The sequence below is a fragment of the Varroa destructor genome, unplaced genomic scaffold (assembly GCF_002443255.2).
Source record: "Varroa destructor unplaced genomic scaffold, Vdes_3.0 BEIS01000002.1, whole genome shotgun sequence".
Lineage (NCBI taxonomy): Eukaryota > Metazoa > Arthropoda > Arachnida > Mesostigmata > Varroidae > Varroa > Varroa destructor.
Window position 1 is genome coordinate 22,441,013 of NW_019211455.1, and position 24,560 is coordinate 22,465,572.

General features: G+C 41.1%; 1 protein-coding gene across 3 annotated transcripts in view; it reads right to left on the reverse strand.

Moving 5' to 3' along the window:
- Nucleotides 1-12,015: 12,015 nt before the first annotated feature.
- The window catches only part of LOC111245690 (cuticle protein 10.9-like), a 55,434-nt gene continuing 42,889 nt past the window's right edge, over nt 12,016-24,560 (reverse strand). For 2 of the 3 annotated variants that reach the window (XM_086979999.1, XM_086980000.1), the window contains one exon: nt 12,016-13,174. In XM_086979999.1, coding sequence (XP_086836125.1) covers nt 12,743-13,174 — 432 coding nt within the window. In that variant the 3' untranslated portion in view covers nt 12,016-12,742. Of the gene's footprint in view, nt 13,175-13,956; nt 15,085-24,560 lie in introns of those variants that run through there. The other variant, XR_015321007.1, reaches the window with a different exon arrangement.

Here is a 24,560-nt window from a genome sequence, read left to right on the forward strand (position 1 = left end):
TTCTATTTGTATCAAATCGAACTCTTCACCTTCACCAGATATATCCCAGGTCTCCGTCACGTCTAGCTTCTGCAGTAGACCATTTTGTAGCATAGGACTATTAAGTTTGTTTCACCAAAAACTTTACGTTACAATGTTGGCTAGGTGCAACATTTCCGCTGGTTGTTAGTTCGCACCTCAGTGAAGTTCATTGTTTACTTTCAGTGCTCTTCCAATTAAATAGTTCCTCGGTTCAGCCTAAACATTGGCGAAAGCCGTGTGCAATTTGTGAAGCGCGTTTGTTTGCACTGTGATCAATGGCGATCGTACCCTAACTCAAACTTGCACCTCCCGTGTCTTCTACAAAACTTTTACTCATCGCCTTGTTTTGAATATCAACAAATGATGACAGCTGCACACTTTGCTTTGTTTTCTTAAGTTATAACTAATTCTACTAATGTGAGTGCCACACTTTAGCTTTAGGTACATAAGTTCATCTGACAATGATTAGGTTTGAAGCGTATTCATAAATAAATAATAATAATAATAATAAAAAACAGACATAAAAAAATGATACGTCACACCATACACGATAGCTGGTATACAATAAATTGGTAAAAAAGAAAGTAATCGCAACGAGTAACTCCGAGACGATATGATTATAACAGACCCTCCGTTAGCCTAGGAAGCTTTTGATATCTTTAAATACCTAGAGACATTGGAGGAGTCAAAGATACCTTTAACTCTTCTATTTTATTCAAGCACGCTATTTAAATTATGACGATGTCGCCCTTGATGATATCTCAGTATCAGGACAAAACTCGGCAAGACGACAGGTACAGCGTAGCTGCAACTGTAGAAAGACGCTATCGTTCTACTGTTACACCGAAAGCTAATACGATTGATTGCGATTCTGAACATTGGTTTTCATTGCCACATGACGTTTTCAATACAAAGGCCATCTGCATCGCATAGATTTCTACGGATGACACTCGTATACACGCGCATATATCTCGGGTCAGTGTAGAAGATGTCAGCTAGATATATATATATATGTACACCATGGCACCGCACCAATAAAGTGACATATTCTTCTACTGGAGGCTTTTCAACTAATGTATGTAGGCTTTTCCGACTTGGCGACCCCATGGGACCATAGCAACACCATTCCGTTTTGATTTAGTCACCAATTAGATAAGCCTGTCGTTTCTATTTTGGTAAAACTTTATAATGTAAGACCTAATTCAAGGCTCGCACGATCAGGGTCATAGTTCTTGGCCAACAAACCGCATCGGCTTCAATGTCATTCAAAGGTCCAAGTCTACCAGTGGTAGATGGGCTGAGATTGTTGTATACAGATCGAAGATAGAGCGCCTCGAACATAAGGGAAAGTTCTGCACGAATTGATTGCATTTCTAAATTTGACGATGGAGGCACACATATTGCCTAGGTCTAGGAAAAACTTCGTGCTCTTGACGGTCAAGGTGCGTTATCTGATTAAACTGTCCAAGGGTGGATCCGCCGCTTCCGTTACGAAAATTTAGATGCGAAAACGTTTTTAACCGTGATCAACCATTTAAAAAAGAGAAAAAAAAAAAACTAAAAAAAGTTGATTGAATCTTTTTGTCAAAATTGAGCAAGATCGATACGTGAGTAGCCATTATATCGGCCGAATTGTTTTAAACTATTAAGAAAGCTGACTTTCAAAAGGAGCTCGATGTTTAAGTGCTACATGACATGAATTGACAAGAAATAACATGTTCGACCATATTTTCATTTGCGAAAGTGACAAAATTAAGCTAAATCTTCTGTAGCGGTTAATCGCGAGTGATGAGAAGTGGGTCACAGGCGGCAAAAATATGCAGATAAATAACCGTGCTGTACAATCTGTGACAAGGTCCAGACTGACGCCAAAAAGGGTGATGCTATAATGACAGGACTCGCGCATTTTAAGTTGCTACGGCCTACGAAATTATTGATTCGGATATCTATAACCAAGACTAGGATAAAACATCGAAAAAAACAAGTGTATTCGAAGTGGTGAACAGAAAAGGCGCCGTGTTCTACCATGGCAATGGCAAACCACGCACATCTTTAGCTACGCGGCGAGAATTCGGAGAACTTGAATGAGAGATTTTCATGTATGTGTCTTATAGTTCAGATTATGCACTATCAAACTATCATTTGTTTCGGTCTCAGCAGAACTCCCGTGATGGTGTTAATCTAGTTTCAATGGGGGTGGAAAAAAGTCATCTATTACAACTTTTCGCCCAGAAACCATAGAAGTTCTGCGGTGACGGAATTATCGTATTAGCAGAAAAATGGCAGAAGGTCATCCGTCAAAATGGCGCATATTTAGACTACTAATATAATTTAAAAAGCAAAAAAATATTTGCTCAAATTTTGGCTTACAAATTCAGTACTTCCTCGAACTATCCAACTCGTGACGTATGTATGACACATTCTGTAACTTGGGGGGGGGGGGGGGGGGGTAATAAGCCATATGCCGTTCCATTTGCCAACTGTGCCCTAAGCAATAATCTGTTTACTGGATACTGCAAAAAAATTGTCTCTAAATGTCTGAGTTAGGGACTAAATGTAATTATATAGGCTATTTTTGCTAAAACATTATATGGTAATGACGGCTGGCTAATATGAACGTGTGTCAATTTGTCTTCTGCCGTTTATGCTTAGGTTCCACGTGCAAAGTCGAACATTTGATCTTCACTGCCCAACCTTTCCTTATATCTGCCAATGGGCCCGAATGTTAACACAAGCATGACCCTTTTGTAAGTTCATATTTAAGAAATTCCTGGCGCTTGGTCCATTACGCAGGTACTGCTAATGGCGGCTAATCCTTTTTTGTTCGCTCTCCACATTTGTTATGTACATTCTAAAACGTGTTACCTACGTACATACTGCGTTACAACCTAGGAGTTAGGGGCACAGTCTATCGGGGGCAAATGTAGAACTGCGAACATGACGGGTTGCTTTGATAATAATAACAGAGCGATGCGACCCCATCTAACAAATCGATGATCTCTATCGTATAGTATTCGAAGGGGAAGCGGCTGTGCCGTCAAAACTCAACCCCCCATAATGAAATAATTCAACTCCGTATGACGACTCGTTACCTAAGTATAATGTCAGTTTACTAACGTTTGTACTGGAAGCGTACGCAGACGCGTAGTAATAATACAAGTATAAATATGGGTAAGAACATCTAGGGGGTGCATGAACATACTGCATACGCGTTGCGCGAGAAGCCAACTTCGTCTACAATCTTTCTTGACGGTAGTAGTTAGCATTATATACAGCTGAGCAGATTTAGCTCGTAAGTTATCCGCGCAGCATAACTCCTGTTGACTCGAATGCTATCTTGATACGCCATCTGCATAAAATCTCTATAGCTGGCAAATGCCCTTTCCATGCAGACACAACTCCCGTCAGATCTGCTAATATCATGTTGTCAAAATCGTTCAGAAATCGATTTCACGGACACCGCAGCACCTGTGGTCCAATACCACTATAATTTCTGTACACATTACAGCGATGTTCTCCCGTAATGTCTGCCAGATATTCAGCCTGATACCATTTGCTGATAGCCCGCCTGCCGTCATACTTCGTATTATAATGGCTGACATGATTTCGGTACATATTGAAGAACAGCCTGTTTAGCCTGCCGATGATGGCAGACTCGTTGGTCACAATCCCTGCTTGGAATCCCGTTTCATCGGCGCGATAGTCCACCTGACGCATATGGCCGTCAACTAATTGTATCATATAGTGCTCGGTCATCCGAGTTCTCTCTGTGTCAACATCCTGCTCATCATAACTATAATCGTAAGGCATCAAAGGAGCATATCTGTGTCGCCTGTTCAGGTGGCCTCCCTCGGTGAAATTAATTATACCAGCAAGTCTAGTGATGGGCATTGACGGCGATTTCAATTACCAGCTGAATGACCACACACACTCCGTAACTGTATTAAAAAACGTTTTCGTTTATCACTCTTAACGCTGTACGAAACGTATTTTTATAATATTCATCATCCACTATAGAGTCTATTATATTGGCAAGAAAGAAAAAAATAACAAGGCGTATTTTCTCCACCTGGGGTTACGGTGTACAGCTTTTTACAATACATACTCCTTTTAGGGGTGACAATAGAAATGATTAGTCATTTCCTTTCCAATTTTTTTTTTCATAGAAGCGTAGTTTATAAGTTAAAGACATCTGTCAACTTCGCTAAAACACAGTCCGAAAAGTTCTGAACACGAGTACGTAAATTGCTGTGTGATAAATACACAGTATAATAGCGGTTGCAGGGTAAAATAGTCAGAATATCCCCTTTCGATTTTGGCTCACTACCTAAAACTTCTATTTCAACACGCATTTAACTTCAAGTTATCGTTGCACCAACAGGCCTTATCTATTTGATTATTCGCACGAGATCACCCACAGTTTTTTTTTTCCGAAAGTAAACGTTGCGATTACTTTAAGCAATTACCATCATCCAATACTTGGTATAATATTTCAAGATGCGACGTGTGACACTGTCAAGCCGTCCGATCAGCTTTCTCTCTATAATCCACTTTTACTTGCGGGCGGATCAATAAATTTCACGGGGCATACTGCATTATAGGCATTTCATTGTTTTCGTCATGACTCGTAGTGACTAGTACAGTCCGATCGTTATCTTCTGTCGAGACTGAATAGGAGATTATGGTGTCTGTAATCAAGCTATCCCAAAGAACGGGTGACCGACCAGTCTGGGTCTCACGAAGGTGACTACAACAGCTGAGACATCGTCACCATCAGTGCGAGGCTCCATGAAGTGAAACCGCCGTTCGTACGACAAGGTAGTTCATGTTGTCGGATTTTCTGTCATTACGTAAAACTGCAATAGCGGATGCACGGACAGCGTATGAAACAATAGACCTATTCTAATAATAACAATTAGATCGTCAGCTAAATGCAACGCAATTATAACTCTAATAATAACAACAACAGCAATAAAAGGTGCTAACGACGATCACACAAATAACAACATATAAAGGACGGCGATGACAACAAGGGACTCATTATTTTCTTGTGCTTTTCATGCATCTATACGCACGTAACACACAAATGCATGCACATGAATAGCAAGTTTGTACAGAGTCTTATTAAAAGTATGTTTGGCATCGCAGCAACGCTATCTGTTGGTTACCTTTGGACGACGGCAATTGCAGTATGGATGATGCTATCGATGAAAAACTACGCCTTGCATTCTATACAGCAGACGCAATTCTAGTCGATGGTGGTACTACGATTTTCATCGATCGCGGCGTAGGCAAGGACATCCAGGAACAACGAGAAATCACTAGAAAACTAGAGAGAAAAGACTAGAAGAGTATTCTGTTTCTTCGTCCGCTTTTTTAGGGGCACTGGCCACATCAGTTTTCGCTATTATTCCTTCTTCTTGCTCTATGTAGCTTTCGTTGCCTTTAATTGGACTATACAGTAGCTTCCCTGCGATGAGGGATTCCGTGTTTGCTATTGAAAGCGGAGCAAAGATAGGCAAATTATTTTATTTAGTCGTCTAGCGTGCCCATCGCGTTAGCAGAGTAACACCGAGGTTGGTCAGCCTTGTGGTTTCGTCAGCTGAAATCGTCCGATTTCATCGAACTTTTTTCCCGCAATTTGTTATGATGGTCTCTTATACGTAATGCCGCCAACACAAAGCTAGCTGCCTTTGGTGACTAAATCACGGTTGAGGCGCATATAGGGCCGGGCATAATAATGTGGTTCGACAGCAGCGCTTCGGGTGTGCACCTGTATCGCGATAACTGTATATATGCGTCATAACAACTGTCTGCCAGCTACTATGTCCCGCCAGGTGATGGAGGCGTATAGACATATTTCTCTGCTATTTCTGAAGCTAGAAGTTAGGGCGTCGTGCTGACTGCTAGTCCATCTTACGTTCCATTTATTGATATCAGCGTTGTTCCGCCGAGGGCAGATCATAGGACATGTTGGTAATATCTGAAGGCAAAGCAAACATGCCTGTATGGATAACATGTGCTGGAAAAAAGGTCGACATATAAAAGGCCACCCAAATAGAAATGACGCGCCGAGCACGAATTGCAAAAGTGCTAATAACGCTGTGTTAACATTATCTGTGGTTCCATACAAACGCTGAGTAATGGATCACGTGTCGATGACACACTGAGCACGATCAGTGGTTTTTGCAGCGTCACGAATATACCAAGAGGCATACACACAATCATATAAATAAAAACACATAAACGGATGCTCCTTTTCAAACAATAACAGATTCAGGGAAGAAGAAAGACGCAGTTACGTGTGGTATAATGTGAGAAGCGTGTCGTTGCTTGCTCGTATCACCTAAGCTATAGTGGCATATTGATTCCGATGGTTTTGACTATGCCTACGTAGCTCGTTATGCTAAATATCGATCTAAATCGACAATAGGATAACACGAAAAAACAGAACATGCTGTTATCAACACTGCTGTTGTTAACAAATGATCATTTTTGTTCAAGTTGGTCACGAATTATAAATATCGTACGATATACACGCCGATAAGTTGTAGAGATAGACGCGAAGACGTGGGGCATTTCCAGATCGTACCTGCTACATGGCTTAACTAGAATAGATATCATATGTAGCACAAATGCGTATGTAGATAGGGGTTCGTACTGTCACACATGTCTTAGAAGTACGAAACAAACGAGTTATATACATATATGTGTATGCGTACGTGTACGTTTGTCTTAGCATATATTGTAAGCTAGGGCATAATTAAAAAGGTACAGATGAGGGTGGTACGTCACAACGTATGACAGCCGTTCAGCCAAGTAAACTGCTATAATGAGCTTTCAAAATGATCGCAGCGAGCTACAACGGTGTATTGAGAGCCCTGTGTGCCCATAGTATATATGGCATGAACTCCGTCATTGACAGCTAACAGGCAGTCTCTAATATGTTCCATCTCATTAGAATAATTATGCACACAATGGAAAACGTTAGATTTCTTCCGAAAACTACTATAAGGTTTTGTTGAAACTACTATGATTTCTATTATGAAATAGTACAGGAAGAAGTGTTTAGTGAATATTTATTAACGGCTACGGCCCACAACGCGATTTCCAAATAACTTTGTTTTTGTTGATATGAAAGCAAAAATTGTTGATTAAGTATTAAGTTCAAGCGTGATCAGATTGAGACATTCCCCGGCAATTTGTTAAAGAGCTATTTGTCATGTCAGGTTCATCGTACGGGCACTCTTTTGCCGGCGGTATTTCAGCCAGGTCATATCCAATACAGCACGCTCATCAGATTTCCAACTTATCTTACGCGTAGGACAACTAGCTAGCAGGTTAATACAAAGATAGGAAACTTCTTAAACTCACGACGGAACTTCAGTCAAGATTTACATTGCGCTCTGTTGGTCGGTGGTTTTTGTCGCGTCCTCACGCGAGCCTTACGAGCGTATAAAGGTGACTGTAAAAACGTCATATAGTGAAAACAAACGTATTACTAATTGCGCTGAAGACGTTTACGAAACATTTCCAGCTGAATAGTGTACATGCCCTATCAGCGCTTGAGTCGTTACGGCCAGTAATAGGCCGCGCTAGGGCACCGTGATCGTTGGCATGTTGTTAGTGAACGCAAAAAGGCAAAGCTCAATCAAGGAACACGTGGACCTACAATTTGTACGGAGTGGCAGGATCTCGTTCGTTGTAGTTGAAAGTGTCGAGGTAGCGACCTAGCATTTCGATGTAGCCGTTGCGGTTGACTTCAAGATTCAGATAGTTTTTACTATGATGATGTATAATATTGCTATATATAATATAACGATAACGAAACTACCGAACCTTGAAAAAGTATATACAAGCTAGGATTTTGTTTTTGGCATACATCATGCCATGCTTGATGAGACCATGGGCAGACAGTAGAATAAGATGGATACCACTAGAGAAAAAACATGTGCCTATGTATGCCTTATATGTCTGCAGTACCATCGGGCATAAAGTCATTACTATAATAACAATTTGACGGACTTGAAGCACGTTTGAACGAGTAACGCCTTGTATACGGCAAGCCCATTTCGCAAAACGCTATTATCACAGATTGTATTGTATAGTATGTCGGCCTGATAAACACACATTTTGGCAGATGCACAGAACACTAAAATTGAAACCCTACTATAGTCGTGCATAATATATAATATTAATATATTGGTACTCGTGCTGGTCCAATTCATTTGCAATTAGAAAGACTTCAAACGGAAACAAATATTAACATCAGTTTATCGTTCTTCTGCATTTGCTCTACAGACCAGAGCAACAACTCTGTCAGTCGCAACGGCCGTAAAATGTAGCCGTACATTCATGCGCAAAATGTCATTTATGAGAGTGTTATATTGTTACTGCGGGTGTAACATTGTTTTTATTTGAAACCAGCTCTAATATATCTGGAGCGGAACGACCTGTTCACGAAACCGCTCTACACTACAAAAGAACAACGTACAGACACTTATCTAGAGAGTTTATACGTGATAAAATAAAAGGAAATTTAGATAGATTGTGTGTGCTACTGCTTCGACAATAACAGGTAAGAGCTGGTGTCGTCTGTCCATAGTTTCGCTTTGTACGTCAATTCTGCTTTGTATCATTTATGCGTGTGGCTGACAGAAATTGCCCCGGAAGGTGTCAACCGGACATCACCATGTGTTGGCGACTACATCACCCTTTTTGACTAAACACCTGTTTTCGTCGGTATTGATCGAAATTTATGTTGAATTCCAGCGGTGCGACACGTTTGTTGGGGCATTCTTCGTAGTCCTTCATCTAAGAAAAGGGCATTTTGCCTGATATCCAGCTACGGGAACACAATAAACAAGTTGAAGAATGGAGAAAAATAGAACTGGGCCTGCTGACCGGGCAATCGTCGTTGCTGTCCTTATAAGATACAGACAGGAGAAAAGTTAAGTTTACAGCGTAGATTTAACATTATACAGACAGGACTTTTGCCTTTTGTTAGCAAGTAGCACTTTTTAAAGTTCGACAGGGTGAGAAACCCGGCAGCTGAAACCGACGATTTAGCAGCAAATGTCGATATGTTCAATAGAAGTGCCGAGCCCTATCTCAACTGCGACATGAAGGTTAGGATAGAATTAAGTGACGAATATATGTGTAATAAAAATGAGGCCTGTTTGTTTTTTTAAATTTTCCTCGTAAGATATCGTAGAAGCAAGTTTGTCAGGGTGACGAGACGTTATGAGCCGAAGTACATAACTACAGGATCCGGGATTTGACTCTGAACTGGGACTCGGTTGGCTGCCCAAATTATCTAAATATGTCTTCTTTTTTTATTTGCTATTTAATCCACTAAGAATTGCTTTAGACGGTTGGCTTCCAACACGAAGCGAAATGTGTTTACGTCAGGTTTCGAACCTAGAAGTTTCATGTGTGCCGCAATGTAGCACGCAAACACGTTATTACTGCATCATCACGAACCCTATTCAAATTGCTAGAATTATTGATACTTAATTCAGTTTTGCGGTTACTTTTCACCAATGTGGAAGTCATTAAACTTTTAATATTTTCATTTCATTTATTAATTTTGTATTTATTTATGTCAGACCAGGTACTGCTGCTGAAAAAATATTTCATAAGTGAACAAAGCAAAGGGAGTCTTTTCGTTAAACGAAGCGCTACGAAATGATCAAATTTAGTTTTTCAAAAATCTTTCTTTCACAATTAGCCCCAGCGCCACGCAATAGGCCTATGGCATGGTAGTATCTAATTTTAAGTGTGCCGCTGAGAGATTTATTGATACTCGCGGGAGTAAAGCACTTAACAGCTTCGCAGTTAAGCGATGATGACAACTTACTTTCAATTCAACTATAAAACTCCCGTTTTTAGAGCTTTCTCTATGAATTTTATGTTTGCTTCTTAAAAAGATGTTTTGCCGGGCGAACCAAGTTGATTTTCAACACTGCACTTTAACATGTGTGGATAAGGTTACCTGAGCTCGGTGAAACCATTTCGAAAGCTCTCCTCAAATAGATTTGCTCCGAATAGCTTACTACCAAGCCGCCTGTTTTTCTGATATTTTAGGTTTGCCACCTAATTTTCTTAATATCTAGAATTTAAGCTTTGGGAAAGAATGAGCTTTGATATAGCCACCGAGACCGAATGTGGCTTTTTGATCTCAAACCAGGCACGCTCTCCTTTTAGGCCATATTTTAGCTTCTATGCATTTGGACAGCACGACAATAACGTGCGTGCAAAGAGGGCAGCTTCTATAGGCTTCGACTGAACATTTAGAAGCCTAAAACGGGTTCTATAAGTAGTAATCTTTACGGGTATCAATATTAAAAGAAAAACGATCTTTCTCTGTCTCAAGCATGGAGTACAGTGCAGTGAGCAATGCTGCATATCTGTCAAGGGAAACGTGAAGCGGAATTAAGATGTAGATCATGGTTGAGTGTAGCGCCTTTTACACCTACTCCGTCTCAAACAAACCTCGAAAAAAGCCGTCGTTGTGCTTGCCCATTTACTGGGAGGACTTCAAGAGCTAAACAGGGATGTTTTTCATTCATCATACAGCAAAGCGGGAAATGATACCTCAAGTAATAAGACAATGGTAAATTATTCGTGCTTTTTGCGAATGCTACCTACTAAGAGTTAAGTTGAAGTTCTATTAAACGTACGCCTATTTCCTCGTCTTGTGTTACGGCTTCAAAACAGCGTGATCATATGTTCGCCTTGGAACTTCAACACCACGACTCGACACAGAGTAAATAAGTTACATACTTAAATTAATCTATAAATAGTTTAGCTGTCAATTGACGTATTGTCCTCTAAAACAGCTTAGGCTGATTCTCTAATTAGCTATATATAACATCGTTGGTAAAAGTTACTTATTATTACGAAATACTGTGTACTATTGCATATGTACGCGTTAGACTTGTCAACGGGTTGTTCATTGTGGCAAAAATTGCTGCCAAACGATAGACATTAACACTTCTGGAATCGTTGTAAGCGGTAGACTGACTAACTACTTAATCAATGTCTCTCAAACCCGCAACGCCAGAAGGTAGCGTATCTAATAATCTTTATAGATCACTATTTCCAGAAGTAACAAATTGATAATTTCGAAAACCCACTTCGATTAGGTCGATTATTCACGCTATCCTCTATATTTACTTCACAAAACCATGGGACGTCGCAGTTGCAACACTTCCAGTTCCATCCGTTTGCGTCTATCAGGCATCAACTTTCTCTTAATCATTTTTAACAGACACACCGCCGTAAAAGTTGATGACGTACCCGAGGCAGGTTCTACAACGTTATCTTACATTGTAGTAGTATAAAAAAAAAATAGTAAAGCATTATTTTCGGGAGTTAATACGATGGTAATAACTCTTTTGGAAAGTACGTAACTAGCCAGAGTCTGGATATACGTTCTATCTATGCTTGTACACCGGCTCACTATAGAGATCCATCTAGTGACTTCGTGTGCTGTTCACTGTCGATTGTCCCAGTATAGTCTTCACTCACTGAAGACATTGGTGCATTTTACAATCGCATTTAAACAATTGATTTCGTATTACTTTCGCCAGGAGAGGCTATTCAACAGAGTAACAGACATGCATCATTGATGTTCTATGCACGTTTACTTTTTCTGCGTGCTATTTAAATACGAACACGTTAGAGACGTGCCAATAGCTCCGAGTACGATGATCCGCCTTGGTTCGTATCAAAGAAATATAAACAATCAAAGATCAAGCAGCACCCTTATTATGCGCTCTGTTGCTATTGTTTATTATTATTATTGAACATTTGAATCGGTCATACCGTGGCCGTGATCTGATATTTTTTCATAGAAGATGTGCCATATGTACATCTTTTTTTTTTTTTTTAGAAAAAATGCAATTTCATATAATTGTTCTATTTATTATAATATGATAGCGATCAACCGTTGGTACGGCGGGTCAACTACGTTTCTAAAACGCATCGCTATATATTATTATACAGCATAAAGAACTTCATTTATTCGTGCAGCTTACGTACTATTTGCCGTAGGCAAGGCTTAAAGCAGCACATTGTTCTGCATGCTTCAGTAAAGTACATATGAATTTCCATTGTTTACGAACATAGGATGGTAACAGGCCAATCTTACCATTTCTAGTATATCATTGATGGGATTAGACTATAGCAATATATTAGACTGTACCCTCCTATTCATTTAGCTTTCGAATTTCTTGAATATGTGCGCATCGATTGAAGACATATCGTTTCTAAAATTGTTGCATGTAGCCCTGAAGCTTGTTCTTGGAGCCGTCGCCCCAAAATCTTCTGATAGGCAGCTTGTCTGGAGCAATAACTGTTCTCTCTTAGTCGGTATGGCAGTACTCATCCTTTAAGGGCCAGCAAAAGGGAACGCTACTAATTTATATTGACTTAATTGAACCACTAACCTTAATGGATTTATGTCTATATTAAATTAAAACGTTTATTCATTGTTATAATGGCAAAATACAAGACGCCATTGGCTGTCACTTGCCCTCCTTTGCATAGGCAATCTGCGAATGTATTATGCACCACATTGGGCTTTCCCAGGAGAATGAAGTACCTCGTGTGCATTTGCCTACATCTGTGACGACTCGAGCAACTATTCTTAGCTACTTATACTATTATTAAAATTGTATCACTTGAATTCATACTATGCCCGATGCATACCGTTTATTTAAGACCACTTAGTATATGCCTTTGCGAAATGTCCTCTGCTACTCCTATCACCTCTGAATTTGGTTGATTGTCCTTCGTATTGCAACGCGGCCTGTTCGCCTTTGATCGCTGATGAATGATATGTGGCGTCCGCAGCGTTTTTCGATTCCGTACCCTGTTCATTGGTGATAACCTTGGCATGAAACCCTGTCTCGTCAGCGTGGTACTCCACTTTACGGCTCCTACCGTCCGCTAGTTGAATCATGTAGTGGCCATGTACGCGCCGTCCATCCGAGTTTTGGCTATGACTGTGTGAACCTTCAGAGTCCTGTGAGCTGTAGCTGAATTCATATGGAGATGGTGGTCCGTAAGTTGCCTGGGTATGTCCGCTGTACCCTGGAGGGCCAGCCAAAACGACACCCAGAAGGGAGACGAGCACTGTAACCTTATGCTTAAGACACGTAAACAATAAATAAATAAAATTGAACGCTTAGCAAAACTATCGTTAGTTGTACTACTAGTACAGCTGCCGAGAAGTAATCAATGCAATGTAACGTGGCCATACTTTAATATTAAGCGAGATGTAGGCTAGCACTAGGGTGGAATCCTCAGAACTCATGTTTAGACGTAAGGCTCACAATTGTCCTGCTAATTATTGCTACGAAAATGGCGGACTATCTGGTAGCGATTTCTAGGAGGTGATAAGATGCGCTCCCGTAATTGTATTGGAAGTATCCGAGTGCTGAGCACTATAGTTTAAAAAAAAAAAAGTTATAGTTTTTGAACGTTTGTGAACAAGTTCACATAGAAAATACGACCAATATATGATATTATTACAATATGATATTTCCACGACTGGTATTTGGGCTGACACGCCACAATAGCGTGCGATTCAGAGTACATAGGTCACTTCGAGCCTACTGCATGAAATATGTCCTCGTTTAGCATTGATTCATTCGTCACATTAGGATTATTCATCTGACTGTAGAAAAGGAAAATGCAGAGTAAACAACATATTCCTATTTGACGTGACGTATCCCGCTAATTTTGAGAATCGCCGCACGCTTTTTCCCATAAACCACAAAAACGCTCGGTAACAAATACGCTCCTTGCATAATCATAACAAACGCAATTTCCCCGTTGTTGCCGGTTATCGTTTCTGGGCTGTTCTTCTATGGTAATTTTCTATTTGATGTATAATGCTTCAGTAGCAACTCTCGAATGCTCTCTTACCATTTCCGCCCTGTCGTTAGCTTCGGTGCGTTTTTCAGCCCACCCTTTTCGACTCCGTATGTAGTGCGAACTCGTATCTTCTGCCGCCTTTGATATCGTGTCCAGCCCCCTGCTGGTTCGTACTACTGCTATCCGTGGTCTATGACGGTTGTATATGTGATCCTACCCCCATAGCGCGACCAGCTATATATAGTCTATCGGCAGCCCGTCGTGTGGTCATGTGCCATGTCAAAAAAAGAGAAAGTCTGCGGGTAGTGTTTTGCTGTTGTGTGTATCTGTACATGTGTGTAAAGAGTCTACCCCTTATTCCTCTTGCGCACATATACATGAACACACAACACGCTAACTAAAATATTGTATCAGACTGACACGTATCAGAAGCCGCGCAGGACGATGAGGTCATCATTTCTGAGTCGTGTTAAGTTGCTGGTGTTAAGCAGGCTCGACCAGACTAAACGCCCAGCAGCAGCATCCGTATCAACGGTAGCAAACGAAGGAGACATAGCGTAGCTACGACAGCACAAGTAAAACGTCGACATTGAATTTCTCGTAACGTTTAATTCTCTTCTTACTCTTATACAATTCACGCGTTGCTGTTACTACTGTTACCGCTACTCATTCAGCCCATGGCAGCTTTAACACTCAGACAGAGCTTAAGTCATAGAAGTTTACATTCAACAATAACAACAGAAGTAGCAACAAAGACATACAACAACAACAACGGTGACGCCTCATTCTGCGTCATGTGAGGTGGGCTGTTGCTTTGTGCATAATCCGCATTACAAAGTAACGGCGATGTTATCGGTCGGCGAAAGTTTGACGCCGTTTTCGCAGTCCGCAGTAGCCATCTGTCAGGGCTCGTCGTCGCCGTGGTTTAGATCGCTGCTAATAGGACCAGAATAGCGACTAGTGTAATAATAAGATTGTGTTGAAGTAAAGCCAAGATGCAACGCCCGGACCAGAGGCTAACTGAGCGATTCGGCCACTAAACGTCCCTCAGGACAATCAGACCAAAACGATGAACTATTGTCTGTTGCTAACCGGAGGATTCGTTTAAAATGCGTCTTGAATGATAACATTGAAATATTCTAGGATTGTAGTACGCTATTATTAGCGTAATTCTTCTGCATTTGTGACTCAACTGCTAAATGGGAGGATTCAGCAAAACAGGGCAGGGTGGGGGCAGAGTTATACCCGACGCTCCCCCAGAGCGACCACTCTCAGGGTCACTCACTGAATCTGAGGCGTTACCGTCATATAGAAAGAATCCGTATTGATACTGGTACTGGTAACGTCTCGTACGATTAACCCCTACTGAAATAATGACTGAAAATAGTCGAATGCCAAATTGGCAAGTAGGAGCTTGACTTTTGGCTGTATTATTTTGGTTAGACTCTTTCAGCTTACCACCAGAGGGTCAGCTGTTTCCTTTAGATATGATGCGAATCATTTCTGTTGCCACGAACAGATGAAATATAACTGCATCGCCCCCCAAGTAAAGCACTCACAATAATAGCAGGGACTGGGTCATACCACCCGTAAGACACGTTTGTTAGAAACGTCAGACACAATAGCGGCAGGCATTGAGTATAAAAAAAAGCCGCAGATCACTTGGCTCTCTGCCCAAGGGACTCAACAGAACATAAATCGAAATAAGAACACTTACTGAATAACAACAACAAACAAAAAAAAATTGGTTCTTGCTGTGTGAAGAGGAAGATCTAAAAATCAAGAGAACGTTACTAGAGAAAGGCGGCGTTTCAGGTAAAGGCGTTCGTAAAGAGCGAGAAAAACAAAAATACCCCAAAAACCGCGTAAGGTCTTTCCCGGTCTGTTTCGGTCATAGGTGGTATCTTTACGATGTATGGTGGCCAGTAAGCCCATAAAATTTGGCACCTCTGTCTTTTTCTTTTGGGGCAAAAGGACTGTGACTTTGGCGAGAAATACTGCGATACTGTCGGTCATGGTTTACTATTTAGCGCATCTTTGCTTGTTTCTTTGGGTAACAAAAGCTTTCAAAAGGACAGGCTTAGAGTTCTGCAAAGCGCGACAGACCAATCTGTGTGTGTGCGTGATTTTTCCCGAAATAAAGTTCTGTTTAAAGAAAATTCTAAATAGTAGATAAACACTGTGCCTGAACCGTCAGCAGCAGCCATGTGGAACTTCGTTGCCTGATTCTTCCCTGCACTTATTGGCACATAAGAGACTCAGTTTTACGTCATACTCTAGTAATCTTATTATTACTATATAAGAAAAGCGCCTGCTGCGGTAGGCCGTTCAGTGATTCAACACAGACTGTCTATCTATTCGATCTGATTTAAACGAACCGCAGTACTAAGAGAAACGGTGTTGCTAAGAGGATTGGCCCTCGACCTGACCACGATAAAGACACAGTCTGGTGCTCCGAGCATTAACGACATCTTATCCTACGAATTTGGGACAAGCAAGTAAGTAATCGTACATTTCAAGTTATCGCCGTCGCTATGAAAATTGTCCATGTTTCGATACTTTATGTATAAGACAAGGCCAAATACTAGTGAATCTTTCAATGTTGTCTACTCGATAAGTATCAAGCATCCGAGGGACGTCTAAGCTAGCGAAGTATACTGTAATAAGTGTGATATATAACTATAATAATGGCGCATTAGTATTATAGATGCACCGGTTTCTATTCTTTTTGCCCCTGTACAGTTACAAGCACGGAGAAGACCGAGCGAAAGTAAAGTTAGCCATAGAAGACCATTTGACCCATATTGATACAGTGATAATGATAATGCTACATAGGCTACCCATAATGTCGTTGAAGCAAAAGGGGGCAGATACCATTGCCGATTTTCTTCGTATAACACCATCACGCGTCGGTGTGACTTTATTGAAGGCAAACGGCGAGTGCCTTGTGTTATTGATAGTACATTGGTAAATGGATGATAGGTGTTCGTGTCTAAATTACTATTTTCTGACATTTTCGACTTTTTTGTAAACAAATCCTTGAGATCACCTCTTTCAGAAGAAGGGACCTGCCCCCATTAATAGGTTTAGCTAGGATGAGTATTCTCGTATTCCTTTGCAGTTCTTTAAATGGAATGGTAACCTAGCAAACGGCATGGTTACTCCAAGGATACTATCTAGACCAACAGAAAAGGAAAGTTATGATACCGACTTCGCATCGATATCAAAAAACCAATCAACAACAATTGTTTCGCGTAAAGGGGTTTAAGCTCACCTAACACTTGTCCTCCTTCAAAGAAGGCTCATCTATCGCGGCTGTTTGGACAACCTTTTGTTCTCGGCGAAAGACTTTGTAGTAGGGCGTAAAGGACGCCGTCTTTGCCATGCGATATTCCCCGTCTTTAAAGTCCGAATTTAAAGTAAATTTTTTTCTTGACAGAGAAAATGTGTTATTAGTACTACCGCTATAATGCGTACGATGAGTTTTTTGAGGCTGCAGATCCTGTTTCAATGCTTAAGTCTGTTTTATTTAAAATATATCTAAAGTAACAGCACTTTGTTTTCGTTTTGTTATATGGTGACGCTGTTCCTGTTATTTCTCCTATGCAGTCCTGAGGCCCCACAAGCAGCATGTGATATGTCAACAATAAAGAATGGGGATTGGCTAGCGCCGAATTTCTGTATACGTGTATGGAGCCAACTTCCTTTAGCCTTCCTTTCAGATGTCAACGTTTTCCAGATTACTAGTCATAGCGGAATCAAATCTGAGTTCACTGGTGTGAAGCCCAGCATTGCCCTGAGATACAACAAACAACTTCCGCCCAGTGGCGTACATAAAGCATTAAATCCTTCGTTATCCTTCGCAAAAAGGAAAAATGTAAAAGCTAAATGATCGGCACTTTTCAACCTAGTGACTACTTGACAACTTTTCTTCAGCGAAGCCAAAGTCTGCGATAAGCACGCTCTAAAAATAAGGCGCAGTGGCGGACCGAAAACATACAGCATTTACAGGCAGCAAATTGCAAATAGAAAAGGTTCCAACATCGTGACTCCATTGGCCCCCGTTTTCCATCAATGCAGATAATATATAAAAAAGTAAAAAGGTATACTCCCTCTCGGCCTTATAACGTAAGGTCGACAGAGAGTATGCTAGCCATCTTGGCAGTTCGCCAAAGCTGTTTTTTGCCAGTCGTCAATTAAATAGTGTCCTATCGAAACTATCCAATAATTTGTGTTGTTAATGATATCGAAGATGTCTCTGAGTTAAACTGCAAATCTAAATTTCGTTCAGACTGCCTCTTCCATGAGTCCAGAGAATCTAAGGTTTGTTTTTATGCGTATTCTGAACAAAGGGTTTCGCAGCTGACCCGTTATATGAGCAATCTTAAAAAAGTGATCCCAAACGAGTTTGTAGATCAAGCTGTTGGGCTGACAACGTCTTGTCTCTCAAATCTACATGGGTAGAGACTTATGTAAATGGTGTCGATGAGATGTCAAAAAACATAAAAAAAACCCTACTTTACCTTTGTGCGGTTACTGTGTGCGCCGTGGATAATAGAGCATTAACAGACATTTCTTGTACACATAAAATATCCTCACGTACCGGATGTCACACTTGACCAACGTTTGCTCAGCATGACATGATTAACAAATTAGCGAGGTACGTACCTGTAGCGTACAGATTAAAGCATCTGCTGAAACGTAGCGAGATGACCTTCTAAGATCTTACGTTTGCAAAAAACGTACGAAAGAGTAAAGTTAAAGGTTTTCAAGCACAATGAAAAATAGGCCGTCTTTGTTAGCTGTTTTATCTTCTTCTGCATACCTACTGATTGTCGCTGACGTTGGTAATCATATAATTCATTAAGCTGAAATCATTATATAGTACTCCATTGACCTAATGCTAAATACCTACCGTTTCTATTCGAGACCTTGCTTAGGTTATAGACCCAAGTCGATGGCTCTAGACGTGGGTTCCTATAGGATAAAAATCTATGCCGTTAGCATTATGTCGATCAGCATGCCTTTAGAGGAATATATTTCAGATGAATGAATTTCCGCTTTTAAGTTCTGCGCAAATTTACCGTCTCCAAATGGTAACCAAAAAGTTGCCTAGAGAAGCTCACTTTAAGAAGCGTTGTTGAATTTGAGCCTTAGTAACCAATAGCAATGCACATATCACCTCGTACTTTTATCGTAACTGTTATTCCTGCTTAAATTCTGTACTATATTTAAAGCATCATATCGTTTACAGCTCGGAGTTTTAAATTTCCCCTCTTTTGTAACCTGAAAATACCCGTCTCGATCTAAGTATGCAGTACACATTGACAAAGATCGAAAATATATTATAAGAAAGATTTTTTTTGGCTATTCTCCCTCAGGGTTGTGTAGCCTTCGAAATACTTCATATTCATCCTAAAAGCCTTCGTGAATACCGAAAAGACTGTTTTCAATCTCGTTACGATTTATTCTCGTCTGTTGTATTTTTCAAGATCATCCACGGCCAAGAATGTCGATAAAGCGAAGCGCAAAAAAATCTGTTTTCTTTACGAATAAGGATATTTATCCCTGCTTCCTGACGGAAGGCTTTGCCTTCTAACGTGTTTGGTCTCGTTGTTGCCATCCGCAGGAATGTTTCCGCATCAATTGCGGGAATAGGTCCAGGCGTATGGTCGTGCGATCAAAAGCTCTAGAAGGCTTTAATGATACGCCGAAAATATCATTTCTCGAAGAGAGCAAGGCAATATATTTCTATGCGGCGAAATATCTTACACAGGTGTTTTGTTATCCTTTGTTTTTCTACCGTTACTTATATGCTAGGAAGAAATCCGTATAAAAAGGCTACTTGAAGTGTTCATACGAGTCTATTTGAAGTTAAGGTTGAAGTTTATGAAAATAATGAACAAGGCGTTGGATCCTGATTAGTAGTTTTCCAACTGCAAGACTCAGATTAAGCAACCTAGAAGTATCGAAGGTTGTCGCTGCAGTAATTGTTCTTGATGGAAGGGGCTAGCAAATATACTCGCTTAAATAAGTGGGCTAAAATCGAGAAAATAAGTAGACCTGCCAGATGTTAAGATGAGCGTTCTAAACAAGCGGTACGATCGCAAACGTTCATTCTTCCAAACCCAAAACACTTAACGAGTACTCTTCCTGGTCTCATTATTGACATTTAGCGGTTCGCACACTGCTATGGATGGCAATCTTCAACTCAGACCATTACCCCGACTTAACTTGCATCGCATCATAGACCAAATATGATTCCTGATATGCTTGTCTCGCACTTCATACAGATGGCAGCAAGAAAACATCAGAGTAAATGCATTGTGGCCTACTGGCCGCAAGAAGAAAGAACCGGACATTAGTTAGAGCTGTGAATTGTAATAGGGCGATCAACTGCTGATGTACATTCACGCGAATGACGTACGCACGTACGAACCGTTACGTATACGTTTCTTTGGGTTTTGGAACCCCTCTATTCATGTCCACGGCACACGTTGCTTTGCTGCAATCCGTAACATCATACTTTAGTCCACCGTTCAAAATTTCCTCTTCGTTATTTTTTCCATTCGGCTTCATTGAATGGCTCCGCGTTTAAGCAGGGAACAGCTGCACCGAGCTTGCAGTCGATGGAGATGGCACTTTTAGATGTATAGCTTGTATTGGCGGCGGCCGAGAGGAGCACGTACAAGGTCGCGTGGAGCACCGTTGTGCCGTGGGCAAATATCAGCGCATCGAAGGCGGTGACGACGTGCTTGGCCATGTGATATACCGAGTGGAAGGCCTTTGTAATAACAGTGAGCAGCAATAGACGAACGAGCGACAAGTCCGCAGAGGGTGGAGTTAAAGAAGATGGTGCGCTCACCTTTTCGGACATGTGACAGGATTCCATCTAACAAAATACGTATGGCAATACAAGCATTGACAATAAATGACGTGTGAATCGAACCCGACATTGGATAAATGCAAGGATTCGGAGCCAGGTACAGCAGGTAGCACGTCTTTTAAGAAATGAAAAAAGTTACGGCGCGGTCGAAAAACACGACGACAGCGGAATTTGACCGCGCCTACAGGGCGGAGTGGAAGTTGACTATTGGACACAACGGAGCTGCGTTTATGTTGATCCCCTGTCACACAGGACAGAAACGGCCACGGGAAGGACTTAATGAATCTGATCGGAAGCATCGCGTTCGAGTTTGTTGGCTGACAAAGGTCTACTGTATAAGTGTCGGATTCAAGCAGGTAAGACGGATTGATGAACGGCTTTAGCACGCAACAGTTGTGACGTGAAAGGGGATAAAAGCTGGAAGTCGGTGCATAACATAAGAGAGCCACATGTTTTGTATATGAGGAAGCGTAAACATGAAGAGGTACTTACGCCACCTTTTGCTGGAAATCCGAAAGAGTCAGTGTTTTGTCGGGGGTAGCTTTAGTGGCACAACCAAAATGCCAATAATGCGGCTCAATAGTCTTTGGCTGAGATGGTGTAACGGATCGTAATTCATGGTTTAAGTGGGTTCTGCAGGCAGTTTTGAAATGTCAGCAGGGTGGTATGTCCAGACGCACCAATCTTCCCAGTCGATGTGACTGGAGGAGAAAGTGTCACTGATGCGTATACGGAGAGGCTAACGTCAGTGAAGGTGAAGAGCGGAGTGCAAAAATTGAAAAAGGAACCAGTCGACATGCCTGTCACAATGACTGCAGCGTCCACTAACGTAGAATAACAGCGAAACTGGTTGTTTATAAGCGCCAATGGCTGTTAAAATGCAACGACGTAAAAAGATCAGTGAAGAGTTGTTGGAGGCAGTGGGCACCTTTCATACGAGGGGGGGTCCCTGCAGGCGTCGCTTAACTACACACCGATGGCCTTTGCCTCGGTAACTACAAGTGAGCCGGATTGAGCCAGTAGAGAAGCTAACATCATACAGAGAAAAAACTTCATTCACACTAACACAGATAGATGACGACGTACACACGGAGACTAGCCCAATGGGTGCCCCAGAATTCGCAGGAATCTATTTGACTATACTGTTTAAATTGTATGAGGTCACAGTTTTGCTAAACTGGAAATACAACAGTGGCAGGACTGGAGTAAACATCAGCCGTGCGACAGATCTGAAAACGAATGATCTCGTTGAAGCAGCGATGCGGGGCTTAAATTTTCGAGCAGGTCATAACTGACTGTGTGCTCCACGCTCACCCTGCTTTAAGTGGCTACGTTTAAAATATGCAGATAACGAATAAGCAAACGTAACGAAGCAGCAGAGTCTTGAGGCCGGTGGCATCGTTGCGTGGCTGTGCGACGACCATTGGAGATCTCAGTCAGTGTAACAAGTGGGGCTCGAAACAGCAAATACTGAATCAGACTGACCTCCCGATCATTGAACGATGAGGTTGTTATTTCAGGACTCATTAGGGTGTATGGTTTTCTTGCGCCGGTAATGGCCTATTGGGTAACATATTTGCTTGCCAATCTTAAGGACACGTTGTGGTTTAGGTTCGATCTATACAACCTGGAATGCCTAAAGGCGATACCGGACGTAAAACTCGAAACATAGGGGGGTATAGCTTTCGACATAGATTCATCGTCATTCTATTTCAACGGTACACGCTCAAACAATGTTGGCCAACGGGCTTACTTAGTCGGATATAATTAATGGCAAAAATTAATCTAAGAATCGTGCCTTGCTACTTGACCATGGCTTTTTCTTCGTGAAGTTCCATTCAAAACTGTCCACATCACGATTCAGTTAGTCTCATTGTGTAAATAAAGTCGCTTTTTGGTTCAATTTACGACAGCAATACGAGCCGCGGATTTTGAAGTGGGTGGCGCTGCGTTAGAATGCGCGGTCCTGTTAAATATCATGCGTCCATCAAAGTGAGTTCGTATTAGAACGCACGTTGTTTTGGCGCCCGTCCAGTCGGGCAGTGTTTTCGTTGCACATCGTTTTTTTCGACATCACGCGCTAGTTTTCAGCAATCGAGAGATTGTGGTCGTTTCTCTCTATTGAATCCTTAACCTCATCAAAGCTCAAACTCATAATTACATGTTTGAGAGACCTCAGTAGAACTCACTAACAGTAGCAGATCGATCGAGCCAGCATAATATATGCTCAAAGACTGAAGTGGCACAGACCCTTGTTTCTCATAATGTACAGTGTATACATATGAACATAGCTTCGTAAGCTGTACCGATCTATGTTCAAGAAATATACGTCAAAGGGCGAAAATAACGGGGTACAAATGCGGCAAGTAAGTCCTATTTCGTGTGAGGGGTTTCGAGTGTTTGGGTCGATCACCCACGTTGCCAAAGGGGGAAACCGTTCAGAAAACTTGGAAACAGACGTGGACAAGCTGAAGGGAGAGTACAGTGGGACCTCTTGAGTTCTATAGTTGGAGGCTTGTCAAAGAGCAGGCTGGCTAAATGGTTGGGAAGTCTGTACATGTATGAAGAGCAGTAAGGTGTTGAGTAAGTTATGGGTCGGCAATAAGTGTAGGCCGTATCTGCATTGGCCGCTGGTTACCGCAAGACAAGACAAGACAAGGCTGCTGCTTCTCTGCATTACGTGCGACCATGCTTATATAAGATAATTATTTATTGACTAAAAATGAACGAAATCAAATATTTTCATAGTTACAAACGTACTAGTCTTAATAAGTATCAGCGTCGCCCGATGAATGAGAACTGTACATTGCTTGTTTAATCCATCATAGAATCATAGAAAACTATTACGAAGAGTTTTTTGATCGACTCAGATGGTACAATTGCATCGAAATAAAGCATAACGCTCTTGCTATTTTTCAGACCCGTCTTGTGTCCCGTAGTATAGGGTTCACAAATCCGAGACGATCATCCCCTTGAGCGTGGCTAATGTCTTTTATACACAACCCAAATGCAATCGTACATACGTTAAGTAGAAGATTTGTTGATTTTGGTGTTATTATCTTATTTTCTCTCTGTATCATTTATTTTTATTATTATTCTTATGAGCATAGTCTCTTTCAAATTCTCTGCAGAATATCTAGTTGTAAGCAATGGCGTTCGCATACGAGCACTCTAAGCTATTCATTTTGTACTATGTTTCCCCTTTTGTCCTTACTTGAATCGAGATTCCTCATCTGAATATCTAACTATCGTTCGTTACAGATGTAGTATATTTACCTTACAAAGAAATATGATGAAAATGAAGTTAAATAAACTTGTATGCTTACGTACTTAATTGAAACACTTGAATTTCTCGTGATTAATAAAATTGTGTAAGCATACAATTTAGTTTGGTTTATGTTATCTAATTTCATGTGTGCGTATATACAACTCTTACTAAAGCTTAATTTATCCTTAACTTAAGTTATCGACGTCTTCACGACGGATAAACGAGCTTGAAACGTACAGTAACATACAGATACACATTCACATGCATTTCGCGCGTGACCCACTAAAAAAACATAATCAAAGTCCACTTTCTATTAGCAGTCAAATGTAGATTTCCATCACTTTTTTCTATATGTGGCAAATAGATATTTAGCTGATCGGGCTATTCTTAACGTTCGGATATCTTTGATTTTATCCTTAACATTGCTTAAGAATCATTTCTCTTTCCCTTAACGTCATCCGTCTACTGAATTGACGACGTTAAAGTCACGCTGTTTACTAG